This window comes from Monodelphis domestica, chromosome 1 (assembly GCF_027887165.1).
Source record: "Monodelphis domestica isolate mMonDom1 chromosome 1, mMonDom1.pri, whole genome shotgun sequence".
Taxonomy (NCBI): Eukaryota; Metazoa; Chordata; class Mammalia; order Didelphimorphia; family Didelphidae; genus Monodelphis; species Monodelphis domestica.
In genome coordinates, this window is record NC_077227.1 from 90542301 (window position 1) to 90556966 (window position 14666).

The following is a 14666-nucleotide window of genomic DNA, read 5'->3' on the forward strand; positions in this document are numbered from 1 at the left end:
GAAGGTACCATGATGCCTCTTTGAGTATCCCAGTTATTAAAGACACAAAGGATCTTCTTGCTTTCCTCCCTTCCCCATATTGTAGGCCCCATGAAATTACCCACATTCAGCAGATCTTAGGGATAGGTTTGAAAAAGTGGAATTTGAGAAAAGTCTTGAAGGAAATCAGGAGGCAGAGAAGAAAGGGGATTGCCATGTGACAAATGTGATAAAAGAAAAATAAAGATATATTGAAAATTTAAATCTCTTATAGAATGTTATTTATCTTAGAAGTAAGAATTCAACAAAAATTAGAGAGGTGGAGAAAATTTTCCAGGTCAATAGCCTCAAAAACTCAAATTTCATATTTGTTTTAAGTATATAGCTCTCATCTGTTTGTATTACTATTATTTAAATCTTTGTGTTCCTTCACAAAAACTTCTTAATCCATCTGAAGAAAAGGGAAAGGCATAATATTCTAATTCCATAACTAAGGTAGTGTACTAGGGGTTTTGTCACAAGGTACTGAAAATGGCAGGGCATTGACAGCAGTTTTGCTCCTTCAGCAGATAGAAATAATGAAGGTTAGCACCTAGTTAGGTAGGATAAAGGGAAGTGACTTGCTCTGGTCATCTAATTCAATTCAACATCTACAAAATGCTTTCTATGGGTCTTCATTTACAACTTAACTCAGATGCTAACTGCTCAATGAAAGCATCCTTGATTTCCCTCTAGCTGTTAACATTCTTTTCCCCCTTCTATTACATGTATTATTTTAATTTATGGTCCCTCTACCCATCAGATCATAAATTCCTTGAGAGCAGAGATTATCTCCTATTTTTCTTTTATTTCCCCATTGCTTAGAGGAATGTGTGGAACATAGTAGATGCTTAATAAATGCTTGTTGACTGATTGATTCCTTGAGATCAGGGATAATTTCACGTTTTCTGACTTTGTATCCCTACGAAATTTGTATAAGATTAATAAATGTTTATTGGATTTCATTGAACTAAAATAAGAAACAGATGGCCCACTTCCTCCCCTTTCCCATTCCTCAACTGGCTGGACCCCAAGTGAACTATTCCTTACTGTGTCCTACCCACTCATCTTCATGCTCTGTCTCTTCCCTAGCTGGTGTAGCAGTCTCTTTAAACCCTGCAGGACCTTTGTCCTGAGATCCAACATCCCTCTCCAAGATGTCTATTAATTCCAATTTGATCAAAAGAAAAAGTTGATTTGATAACTCCTTGTTCAGAGAGACTGAATTGCATGGTTCTGCTCAGCCCCTGTGCACACTTTCTCTTTTGTGTTTGAGGTCCCTGTTCCAGGGCATCCCACTATTTCCCAGACTATGCCTCAAGGAGTCAAAGTACACAGGTCTCCAAGGTCAGATTGAAGTTGTCAAGGCAGGATTCCTCTTAAGAAATCCTGCATCAGAAGGAGAAGAAGGCAGACAGAAAGCCAGATGGAGAATGCCAACTACCTAGATCTAATTTTCTCATTCGAGGAATTCAATACCATTACATTCTAAATCTGCATCATATTCTTGCTGCATTAATTAGCTAGATGAGATTGTGCCAAGACATGTGATTAATATTGCCAGAATTATTTTCCTCCATTATGAAATCTCAATGGATGAGAAACATTACATACTACAAGACTGAAATCCAATCTTCAATTTTTGTACATTTTTGGCTTAGAAAAGCTAACTGAAACCTTATCTATCATGAAGACAATCTGTTTCACATTCCTTCACAGCTCTGAGTAATATAGATTTGTTACCCTTTTTTTTTCCCTTTAACCTTCCAACAGCCCAAACTTTTCTGGGCCAGAGAAGGCAGGTTCTATTTTAACCAGACTACTGAAACTATGTGGCTATTAATTACAGAGTCTAGAAAGAATTTGTGAAATCTATTTCATAAAGAAGAGGATGCCACAGATATCGAGAGAATGAAAATGCCCCCCATTGTCCATAAAAAAAAAAAGCTATACCTAAATTAAAATAGAATCCTGGAAAAGACAGAAATGGTAGGCTCCTTCATCCCTACTAATGAGCTGCTGGCCAGATGAGGAGGATGTTTCCAGCCAGGAAAAAAAAAAATTGGCTTCCATAGAGACTAAGCATGGCGTGGGGGGGTGGGGGTAGATAGCCAGGGTGGAGGAAGAGTGAAGAAGTTTCCTAACACCCACCTGGTTGTCAGAGGTGCTGTTCTCGTTCCCCATTGTGATAGGCAGACACACTTCTCAGCAGGCCCGTCTTAATTAGGAAGAAACAGGCAACTGGAAGAGATGAAAAGGAATAGGAGTCTGTGAACCCCAAGAGAACAGGACCCCTACTTTGGGCGCACTCATCTGCTCCAGCTCTGCGGCTCCTATAAGGCATTCGGACTCTTTCTCAACAGCCTCATCATGGAAAATTGCTTTGGAAAACTTTTCTCTGGAGAGCGAAGTGCCACCCAGGAGTTCTTTCCCAATACGGGTTGGCAGTCGCATGGTTTTGTTTTTTTTTACCACCCCAAAGTTGGCAGACGCAGCCGAAAAGCCAGTTTTGTTACTGTGTTCCTGAGTTACGTGTGACTATATAAGCGGAGACATGGTCCTGCCAAGAGTGCTGCGTTAGAGGCGGAGGCAGTGCCTTGGCTGTCGGGGCTGCTGCCCAGGCTGCCGCTGCTGAGTCTTTGTAACTGTTCCCTTTGAGAGTCGGATGCCTGGAGTTGGCTGAGCACAATTGGTAACAATACAATTCAAAGGCAAAGGGTCATCAGAGTCTTTACTAGCAACAATGTGTGTGTGTGTTTTTATCAAAGTAATTGACACAGAGATATACATCTACATCTATTACTCCAGCGGAGACTTGGGAGACATTAGAATGTGGTTCTTCTGCTTTAAGAAAATGGGTAGCATTAGAGCCCAATCAGAGCTGGAAGGGACCTCAGAGTTCTTCCAGTCCAAACCCCTCCTTTCACAGATGAAGAAGGTGTTAATTAAATATATTAGTTATATTTAATTAAATATAATTAAATATATTAATATATACTTAATATATTTACAAAGGTAAATTAAGTGTCAAAGGTAAGATCTGAACCTAAGCCTGAATTAGACTGCCCCCTTGTACAGGGTTGTACTGCCAACTGAACTAAAAATGCCTAATAGGGGAATATATTGAATAGTGTTATTACTCATCATCACAATGATGGTGCTTTCCATTTATATGGTTACAAGGGATCCCATAGCTGTTGCATGCTATTTTCTTCAAGATTGTTAGGATCTTGGGGCAGTGAGGTGGCTCAGGGGATTGAGAGCCAAGCCTAGATATAAGATGCCCTGGGTTCAAATTTGACATCGGACACTTCCAAACTGTGTGACCCTGGGCAAGTCACTTAACCCTATTGCCTAGCCCTTGCCACTCCTCTGCCATGGAACCCATATACAGAAGTGATTAGAAGACAGAAGTCAAGGGATAAAAAAAGAGAGATTGTTATGATATTTGGTGAGACTGCAAATTGATACAAAATTCAGCTAGTTTTTTTTGTGTCTTCATTCTTAACATCTTTTAATTGTAAAAAACATCGATTTATTTTTCCTCCCCTAGGAATATATCAGTTATTTTTTAATTGAAAATTTTTATTTAATTAATTAATTTAGGATATTTTTCCATGGTTACATGATTCATGTTCTTCCCCCTCCCTCCAAAAAATGCAATTCCAATGAGTTTTACATGTGTTCAAGACCTATTTCCATATCACTGATATTTGCACTAGGGTGATCATTTAGAGTCTATATGCCCAATCATATCCCCATTGAACCATGTGATCAAGCAGTAGTTTTTCTTCTGTGTTTCTCCTCTCATAGTTCTTTCTAATATAGCAGTTATAAGAGACATAAAGGTCATTATAAATTTAGAACTGGAAGGTACCTCCAAGACCATGTAGTCCAACTTCCTCCGTTTACAGATGATGAAACTGAGGCCCAGGGAGATTGTCACTTCTCAAGAACATATAAAGAATAAGCATTAAAATAAGAATTGGGGAATGGCAAAATAAGTTGTGGCATATGATTATGATGGAATGACAAGCAGGTTAATTTTTAAAACCATAGAAAGACATAAAGAAAATTATGAAGAGTAAAATGGGCTGTCCCAAGAGAACATCATATACAGCAATAGAAATATTGATTGAAGAATGACTCATTTATGTGCACTTCCAGAAGAACTGATAAATAGAAACAAGCAAGACTTTGTTTTATATATACTTAAATCTTTTTGCCAAATGATGCCTTCTCTAGAGTAGAGAGGAGAGGAAGCAAGTTACCTGGAAATTTGAAGGTAACAAAAAAGTAAATAAATTTTAAATTTTAAAAAATCAGCTGCTTCCAAAGTATCATACTGCTTTTGTCTTTGTAAGCATACTATAGAATACACAGGAGTGTATTTTTTTATTTTTTTTTAAATGAGGATATATAATTTTTTTTTTAAGATACCAAGGCATAGAACAGTCAAAAGATGATAGACTTTTAGTGCTGGAAGGTATTACATATCATTTAGCCCCACTTTCTTAGACATTATATAAATGAGGCAAATAAGGGCAAGAGAGGCTTGCCAGCTACAATGACAAGCCTGAGACTTGATTCACGGTCTCCTGGCTCTCAGACTTTCTAAGTCTTTCTAAGACACCAGGCTCTCAGTCAATTTTATTTCTCAACAGTCTTCAATTGCTTTTGGACAGCTTAAAATATCCACTTACTAGAAAATGTCATTTCAGTTCATCATAATAGGCTATCACATGTTTAATTAAAATGAGCAAGAAGGGGCAGCTGGGTAGCTCAGTGGATTGAGAGCAAGCTTAGAGACGGGAGCTCCTAGGTTCAAATCTAGCTTCAGACACTTCCCAACTGTGTGACCCTGGGCAAGTCACTTAACACTCATTGCCTAGCCATTACCACTCTTCTGCCTTGAAGCCAATACACAGTATTGACTCCAAGATGGAAGGTAAGGGTTTTTAATAAAAAAAAAATGAACAAGAGCTAACACTAACAAGTCAATGTGGAATAATAGATAGCCCTGAATTTGAACTCAGGAGGATAGGTTCTATATATTCTATAAGTTCTATTAGTTCTGTAACTATCTAGGTATATCATCCCAAACATTTCTCTTTACCTCTGTGAACCTCAATTTCCTCATTTATAAAATAAGGTTGGACAAGATGACATCTAGATCGATTTTGAAAAACTAGCCCAGATGAAATGATTTTTAAAAAATAATCTTCTAATCATAAAATTATATTTTCCTTCCCTTGAAATTGATTACTTATAAGGAATAAGAAGAAATTAATTACTTGAAGAATTTATTATAAATTAAAAATTCATCAAAATCTGGCAGCATGAGATAGGCCCTTGGAGTTAGGAAACCTGAATTTAAATCCTCCTTCAGACATTTACTTAGTTTTGTGATCATGGGAAAGCCCCTTACTTCTTAGAGCCTCAGTTTCTTCATCTGTAAAATGGATCCAATAATACTTGTACTACCCACCTCAGGATTTGGGAGAAATTGTATTACAAATTTTAGAGTATTACATGAATGTAAAATATCCATTTGGAAAATATTTCCTAGTTAGAAAAAGAGAAAAGAAAAACAGTATACCAACTATCATAACTTTGTAAAGGAGTCATTTACTTGTAAATAAGCATTTCTTAAATCCTTAACATGTAGCTACAAATTCAAAATTAAACAGTCCCTTCCATTAAGATGCATATTAAACAAAATAAAAGCAAATATTTGGTTTTAAAACCAAAACATCTAAAATATTTCAAAGCAATTAGATAGACAAATATGGGAAAGCTACCTCTGATTAGATGTGCATTTTTAAAAAGCACATATGAAGGGTCTGACTAGAGAGACTTTCTTAATAAATTTTGAAATCATAGTCCCTTTATTTTCCAATAATACTTTTTTCCAAAGAATATAACTTTGTTTTATACTTACATTAAAGAGATGAGTTGGGGGCTCGGTAACCCCTAGTTGCACCAAACCTGATTATTTGACTTCCAGCTGTATGTGATTTCACAAAGTACTTTCTTCTCCTCCATTCAGAATCATACGAGCTTTAAACTAAGCCACCTTAACCAGTTTAACAAACAGTACTGTCTCCACCCTCAGTCAGCCCTGGAAGATGGAAACCAGCTATACTTCATACCTCCTTAGACAGGGCATGGCCCAAGTGAGGCTTCCTGAAAGTTTCTAATACAGAGCTGACATTTTAGAAACGAAGAGCTGAACACATTGGCGCTAATAACTAGTTCGTTGCTTTTACCACTGAGGCCTTTCCCAATTATTCCATCAGCAGAATTCCTTTTAGAAAGGGCTTATCCAAATTAAAACTATGTCAGTGATTTACAACAGTGGGGCTGAATGCAAGGGTACAAAAACATACTGGAATACTATATGCTTGCTCGTCCTTAGCCCATTAAAGCAGGAAACTGGAGTTTTCCTGTCTAGGGGAAAAGGAATTAAACATACTATTTATACATGGGAATTACTTTGTAGTAAATAATGCTGGAAAGCAATACACACTTTGAAAGATGGTGATGCTAACAGTCTGGCACTTGTTTATTCTTAAAAATGAATGATTGGTTTTGACAAGAGAATGCACAAATGCATCAAGTTTATAGAGATCCCTGATAGTGGGGAACAGCCCATATGTGAGAAAAGATTGCTGACTATGAGGTAACTTTGGAGAGTTGCCAAGGGACTCACCTGCCCAGCAATACTTTCTCTTCAAGCCCTGGCATGGTTCTGAAATAACCACCGTTGTGTCATCTTTAAGGGGGTTTATTATTCTAGGAGGTTCTTCTTGAAATACAAATTGTTGGACCCGGAGAAAGAGTGTGATAAGAAAGAACCTTGGACCAAGGGTAAGGAGGCTTGGGTTGCAGTACTGGGTCTGCCACTAAAAGGTTTGGGGGAAATTGATAAATAATTTCCTGGCTTTGGGCCCCAGTGTCTTCATCTGTGGTGTGAAGAATTGAACTAAATAGTCTCTAAGTTTATTAAGAACCTACACATGCTAGGGGAAACATTTGGCACTGAATACCTAAAGGCAAAAATGAAATAGTTCCTACTCTTAATAAACTTATATTCTATCATTCTATTGGGGAGATGTAAACATAGAAGGATTTACAAAATAAAATAAATACAAGGCCATTTCTTTACCTTTTCTTTGTAAATTATGAATGAGCCACTCTTGGTTTTGTACCTCTTTTACAATTTTTGAATAGTTCAATCAGGAAAAGTTTCGTACACTTTATAAATTGTGAATGCTTGAATTCAAAATCTGAAAGGGATTTAAACTTCAAAACTTCATTATCTCTGTTAAATGGAAGAGAGTCCCTGATCAATGCCCATATCTTCTCCCACCCACATTAAATATCTGCTATTCCCAACAAATCAACTGGGGTACTTTTGAAAGATTCCTATATAATTCTAATTCTAATTGGCTCTCTGGTGGTGTTAGAGAGACTCAAATATGGTCCTTCCAAATCCTCCTTAGTGACACTAAGACAGGAGTCCTGCTAGAGAAGCCAGAATGGACTCAGGTAAACAAGTATGATATTGAGCCTGAAGGCTGCCGCACAGAAGCAAGAGGATATGGAAACATTCAAAGATGCATGAGAAAGTGGGGATATGACCAAATGTGGCTTGTTTATTCCATGCAAGATTGTGCAAGAGAGCATTCTGGATCTTTTGGGGAATAAAGTCCCAACATAGAAACTGAGGCTGGAGAAATCAGTAAGTAGAAGAAAATACCCAACACAATGAAAAAAGATTATGTGTTAAAAGACAACGAAGAGGTAAATCCATAAGAAGAAAGTACCTTATCAACAATACAAGCAAAGCCTCGGAGAGAAAAATGGCTTAGTCTCAAAGAATCAAAGAACATTTTTCAAATTGGCCTCAGACTCTTCCTATCTGTGTGACCCTAGGTAAGTTATTTTATCCCTCTTGCCTAGCCCTTACTGCTCTTCTGCCTTGGAATCAATACACAGTATTGATTCTAAGATGAAAGATAATGGTTTTTAAAAAAACTCATTGAATGTTGTGTTCAAATAAAGAACTGAGATCCAATATTTCATGAAATGATACTGTCCAACTGTATTAGAATGAGAGGACAAAATAAGAATACAAAGAATCCACTAATCAACTCTTGAAAGAAACCCAAATTGAAAACACTCAGGAATGCCATAAGTAAAATCCAAAATTTACAACTCAAAGAAAAAAAATCCTATAACTAGCTAGATGAAGAGGTATAAAATACCAAGGAATTATAGTGAGGAGCCCACAAGATTTTGCTTTTGCTACTCACCTGACTCTCTTCCTGGGTCTCTGTTCTTTCTCCACCATGTCATGGTAGTCTTCTCGTTTTGGATATTCACTTTTCCTTTGGGGTCTGTTCCTCTAATTGGCCATTTCCTCCCATAACCATGTTAAGGAAAATGCCCCAGATGATTATGTTTTCATTTCTCTTTGGGCTCTACTCCTGAAAATTCAGACCTTTCCTACCTTGTCCTCTCAAGGATATGTTTTGCATCACCCCTGCTCCTTTTAGCTTCTTTTTTATGGGCTGTCTTCCTCCTTGTGTTCCATGAGAGCAAGAACCATTTTTCTTTTTTGCTTGTAATTTGTATTTCCAGGGTTTTGCATGGTGCCTGGCACATAACTAAATGCTTAATAAATGTTTGTTGATTCTACTACTCATAAAGAATAGTCAAGTCAAATCTTAGAAGACAATGTTCCAAAAGGCAAAAGAAAGTTTTATAACCAAGAATAATTTTCCATGTAAGACTGAGTATAATATTACAGAGGTAAAAATAGACCTCCAATTGTTTAGAAGACTTCCAATTATTCAAACAAAGTAGTCAAAAGAAATGTAGAATGGCAAATACATTTTAGCAACTAGAATGGAAATAATATTGATGAAATGTTTACATTCTAATGGGAAGAAAGAGACAAATGTCTCTTAAAAACTCTAATGGCTACAAGGGACATAGAGGAAGTTAAGAGAGTTCACTAAACAAACATGGGGATATTTGTTTTGCTATGATTGTTTTTAGAGAAGAAAGAAAAGAAAGGAAAATGGAGTACTCTAGCTAAGTTATGAAGGAGGAGGAACTTATTATTTCTTATACCTGCACTCAAAAAGAAGGACATGCTAGAGGAAGTAAGCATCTTATAACTTTTATTCTTATCTGAATCAAAGGACAGTTGAACACATACAAAGGCATGTACACATACATATATATGCACAAAACTGAAAATAGAGACAGAAAATTGAGGAAAGGGAATTTTAAATGGGAAGATAGAATTGGGATATGGGCACAGTGATTAGAAGTGAGGAACAATGGATAGCCTTTTCTCTGATTTTCTGGGGTTCTCTTTGTTCCTAACATTCATTGAAATGCACCTGAATCCAATGGATGAAATAGAATCTAAATACTTAAAAGGAAAAACTAATAAAATTACATGGAAAAAAGAATAGTAAAATATAATAGTTAGGGACCTCAGTTTACCCTTTCAGACTTAGAGAAATCTAGCAAAAAAAGAAAGAAAGAAAGAAAGGAATTAAGGACCTGAGCAGAATTTTAGGTCAGTGCTGATTATGTGGCAATTGCTGAAAGGGAATAGAAAGTAATATCCAAATTTTTTAATGTACATGGCATTTTTACAACATGTCCTTAAATAAGGAATTAAAGTGTCGTAAATGCATAAGAGCAGAAATATTAGATACATAATTTAATAACATGTTAAAATAAAAATTATAACTAATCAAAGACAATCAAGGAATGGATTAAAATTTAAATGAAGACAAAATCATTTAATTGTAAAGAATTGATGAGTAAAAGAAAAATTATAGAAATAATAGATAATTTCATCAATAACAAAAAATTACAACAGTGAGTACTAAAAAATTTGGAATGTAGCTAAAGCAACAAATGACAGAAAAAAATAGATCAATGAATTAAGCAAATAAATTCCTAAAAATCTTTTAAAGCCTCAAATAAAAAATTCCAAAGAAATAAAAACTTGATTAAAAAAAGAGATTATGAAAATTAAAATAGCATCAAACTGATTTTAAAAAGTAAATAAGGGGGCGGCTGGGTGGCTCAATTGATTGAGAGTCAGGCCCAGAGAACCCAGACTGGGTTCAAATTTGGCCTTAGACACTTTCTAGCTGTGTGACCCTGGGCAAGTCACTTAACCCCCATTGCCTAGCCCTTACCATTCTTCTGCCTTAAAACCAATACCCAGAATTGATTCTAAGATGAAAGATAAGGATTTAAAGTGAATAAATAAAATAAAATAAATAAAAAGTAAATAAAATAGATAAGCATTATCTATCATATCAAATAAAAGAAAAAACAAGCTGAAAATATAAAAAAGGAAAAAGAATTCAAATGATGAGAAACTAAAGGAAATAACTAGAAACTATTTTACCCAATTATCTGACAACAAAATTAATAAATAAGATGGATGAATATTTACAAAAATATACTACCTGGATAAGCAGCATAAGAAATAGAAAATGCAAATGTGTCAGTCTTAGAAAAAGAAACTGAACAAGCTATAAAATAACTCACAGTAGGGGGAAAAAAACTTGGAACCAGATGGATACACAAGTGAGGCTTGTCAAATATTCAAAGAACAAATAACAATATTATAGAAACTTAAGAAAATAGAAAAAATACTTAAAAAATCTTTCTATTAGAAATATGCTAAAAGTGTCTGTACAAATAAAGTTAATGCAGCCAAGATTAGAAGGAAAGCAGAAAATTGTGGGGAAAGTTTTTATAATAGAAATCTCATATCCAAATATATAGAGAACTTTCTCAAGTTTATGAGAATAAGAGTCATCCCCTAATTGATAAATGAGCAAAGGATATGAACAGACAGTTTTTGGATAAAGAATTCAAAGCCATTTATAAATATAAGAAAAAATGCTCTAAATCACTACTAGAGAAATGCAAATCAAGACAATTCTAAGATATCTCACACCTATCAACCTGGCTAAAATGATAAATGGACAAAATGACAAATGTTGGAGATGTGGAAAAATGAGGACACTAATACTCTACTGGTGGAATGGCGAATTGATCCAACCATTTGAGAGAGCAATTTGGAATTTTGCCCAGAGAGTTATAAAATTGTACATATCCTTTTAAACTAAGCAATGCTATTTCTGGGACTGTTCCCATGAAGATCAAAGAAAGAGGAAAAGAACCTATATATTCCAAGATATTTATAGCAGCTCTCTTTGTGGGGGCAAAGAACTGGATACTGAGGTGATGTTTATTAATCAGGGATTGGATGAACAAGTTGTAGTATATGATTATGATCGCATCCTGCTATATATTGTAAGAAATAATGAGCAAGTTCATTTTTTTAAACTTGGAAAGACTTACATGAAGTAATGAAGACTAAAATGAATAGAACCAAGACAATACTATATAAAGCTATAGAATTAATATTTTAAGATTAATTTGTATTGAGAGAATGTATTGAAAAAAATACAAAGCCCACAATCTATATTTACACATCTTTTTGTTGGGTGATACCTTCTGTGGTGCAGAGAGGTTCATGAAGGGCTGAGATATCTAGGAATAAATTCTATTAAATAATTTTTTCTTTAAAATATGGTACTGAGCTTGAAACCAGAAGGAAGTGAAGCAGAGAAAAAACTACAAATTAGTATCCCTATCAAATGTTGAACTAAAAATATTAAATAAAATGATGTCAAAAAGGTAACATCAATAATGAAAAATGTTAAACCCTAAGACCATGTTAGATTTATACCAGGAATTTAGAGTTGGGGTTCAATGTTAGGGAAAATGTAAATGCAATGGACCAACTAATAATTAAAACAATAAAAATCAGATGAGTATATCAAGAGATGAAAGGCTTTTGAAAAAGTACAATAACCACTTACAAAGTTTTAAAAAAATTAGAAAACCCAAGCAATTAGCAATAGGAATAAGCAATATTTTCCTTAATATAATAAACCATTTTTATCTAAATCCACGGGTAGCTCATTTATATAGGAGAAATACTAGAGGCCTATATAATGGTCATCATCATTATTTGACAACATTCTAGAAACATTAGTTATAGTAATGATAAGAAAAAAGAAATTGAAATAATAAACAAACAAGAAAAAAATTGTCACATTTTTTGTATATGACATGATGATTTACTTAGGCCTAAAAAGTCAATAGAATTAATAACCAATAAAGCTGTAGGTTATAAAACAAAATATATGTAATGTCATCCTTTGGGAATTATATCACCAGCAAAATCTTGCAGAAAGAGAAAAAGAAATGCCATTTAAAAAAATAAAGGATATATAAAATAATTGGGAGTTCATCAACAAGACATCACAGGAACTGTATGAATACAGCTATAAAACTCCTTATCAAATTAAGGGTAAATTTAATAACTGGAGAAAAATAACTGTTTACAATGAGGATATGCTAATGTAATAAAAATTATAAAACTAGCTACATGAATTTATAGAATCAATGTCATATTAATCAAATACAAAATAATAACTTTGTAGGGCTATAAAAAATATGACAAAATTCATCCGAAGAAACAAAAAGTGAAAGCTCTCAAAGGAAATGATGAAAAAAAGTAAGAAGAAAGTAGGCCTCGAAGTACCAGATCTCAAACTGTGCTACAAAGTAGTACTCATCCAAACAATTTGGTACTGTTTAAAAAATAGAACTTTTGATCAATGGGACAGATTAGGTTCCTAAGAACCACCATCCTATTGTATTCAAAAGGATTGTGTGTTCAATAAATACAAGAAACCAAACTACTGGGTAAGATTTAACTATTCAATAAAAACTACTGAGAAAATTATATTTAAGTCAATTAGAAATTAGGTGTAGATAAACATTCCACCCTGAACCTTCTTGTGGATACAGGACCTAAATGTAAAGATGTCATATCTAAAGAAATTAGAGGAGAAAGGAAGTAGATAGCTTTTACAGGCATGAATAGGGGAAAACTCACAAAGCAGGGAGGTTTACAGAAGATAAAAGGGACAAGTTTGATGACGAAACTTAGGAAAAATTTCTGTACAAACATTATCAATGCAGAAAGCCAACTCATGAATGAGAGTGCAAGGAGGGAGAATATGTCCAGACCAGAGTATACACATACACACACAGACTAGGTACAAAATGAATACAATATTGTTTGACCAGGGAAGGCTCTAATATCAGGATTTCAGGAAAATTTTCATGTAATACTTGAACTAAATGAAGGAAAATAGAGATGGCAAGTGGCAAAGGTTAGGAGAAAGTGCCTTCTAGGCATTTTGGGTGAGGCAGAGCAAAGTCTTCTGGAGTCATTGGTTGTCTGTTGCAATCATCATAATTCTTAAGTGTTTCAAAATTATTTTCCTTAAAATGTTCTAATCATTTTCTAGTTCTATGCACTTCATTCTGGTGTGGATAATATGCTTAAGAAGACAGGAAAAGTAGGAAGAAATCAGGGTGTGAAGAACTTTAAATAACAAAAGATGAATTTTTGCATTTGATCCTAGAGATAATAGGGAGCCATTTGGAGTTGAGAAATGATATGGTCAGAACTATACTTTAGAAAAATCACTTTGGCAGTTGTAAGGTGAATGAGTTGGTGAAGAAAGAGATTCAAGGGTGGAGAAAGTATACAATGGTATACTAATTACTGGAAGAGACAATACTTTTAATATAGTTTTAATATTAATAGTTATAAATGGAATTTTTAAGGCACTTGGCAAGTCTTAAAATACTATATAAATATTATTATACATGATGATGGCCATACATGGACTTTTTAAAATATTTTTTTCTCTACTTGAGAAATGCCAACAAAATGGCAATTTACATATACAGACAAAAGAGGATTATATATATCATTAATCTCTATTATGAATAATTAGCTCTTTTCTTCAACAAATTCAACATTTCAGAGCTATCTTATTTGTCTATCTCCCTCTGAACTTTTTTGCTGTTTTCTATGCATTTTAAAAACACTTCATTGACTATATTCTTTCTTTTTCATATCACTACCAATCATCCATTCTCTCTCAAAAGATTCCTAAAGTTAAAAAAATCAAACCTCATTTATGACAAAAATAATCATGCAAAATAAATACATACATTGATCAGGTTCATCTCATTATGCATTTCTAAACCATCTCCTCTTTGTAGGAGTATGATGGTCATCACTGGGCTTCTGGAGTCATTGGTTGTCTGTTGCAATGATCAGAATTCTTAATTGTTTCAAAATTATTTTCCTTAAAATGTTCTAATCATTTTCTAGTTCTATGCACTTCATTCTGCATCAGCCCATACAATTTTTGCCCAGGTTTCTTTGAATTCATCCCTTTGATTATTTCTTATGATGCAAAAATATACATTGCATTCATATACTACAATTTATTCAACCATTCCCCAACTGATTGGTATCCACTTTGTTTCCAGTTCTTTGATGCAATAAATTGTGCCACTACAGATCTTTTCTCTCTTACTTTCATGATTAAACCAAGTAATAACATCACTCTGTCAAAAAGTATGACTTCAAAGTTTAGCGATTTTTCTGGGCAAAGTTCCAAATTATTTTCCAAATGATTGGACCAATTCACAGATCCATC

At 34.4% G+C, this 14666-nt stretch overlaps 1 protein-coding gene across 20 annotated transcripts in view; it reads right to left on the minus strand.

Annotated features, from left to right (window-relative positions):
* The window catches only part of TACC2 (transforming acidic coiled-coil containing protein 2), a 305302-nt gene that overhangs the window by 272201 nt on the left and 18435 nt on the right, over window positions 1-14666 (minus strand). For 17 of the 20 annotated variants that reach the window (XM_056803021.1, XM_056803099.1, XM_056803084.1 and 14 more), the window contains exon 2: window positions 2170-2259. The exons of 1 other annotated variant lie outside the window; for it this stretch is intronic. In XM_056803021.1, coding sequence (XP_056658999.1) covers window positions 2170-2202 — 33 coding nt within the window. In that variant the 5' untranslated portion in view covers window positions 2203-2259. Of the gene's footprint in view, window positions 1-2169; window positions 2260-5959; window positions 6299-14666 lie in introns of those variants that run through there. 2 more of the 20 variants (XM_056803032.1, XM_056802994.1) reach the window with 1 other exon arrangement.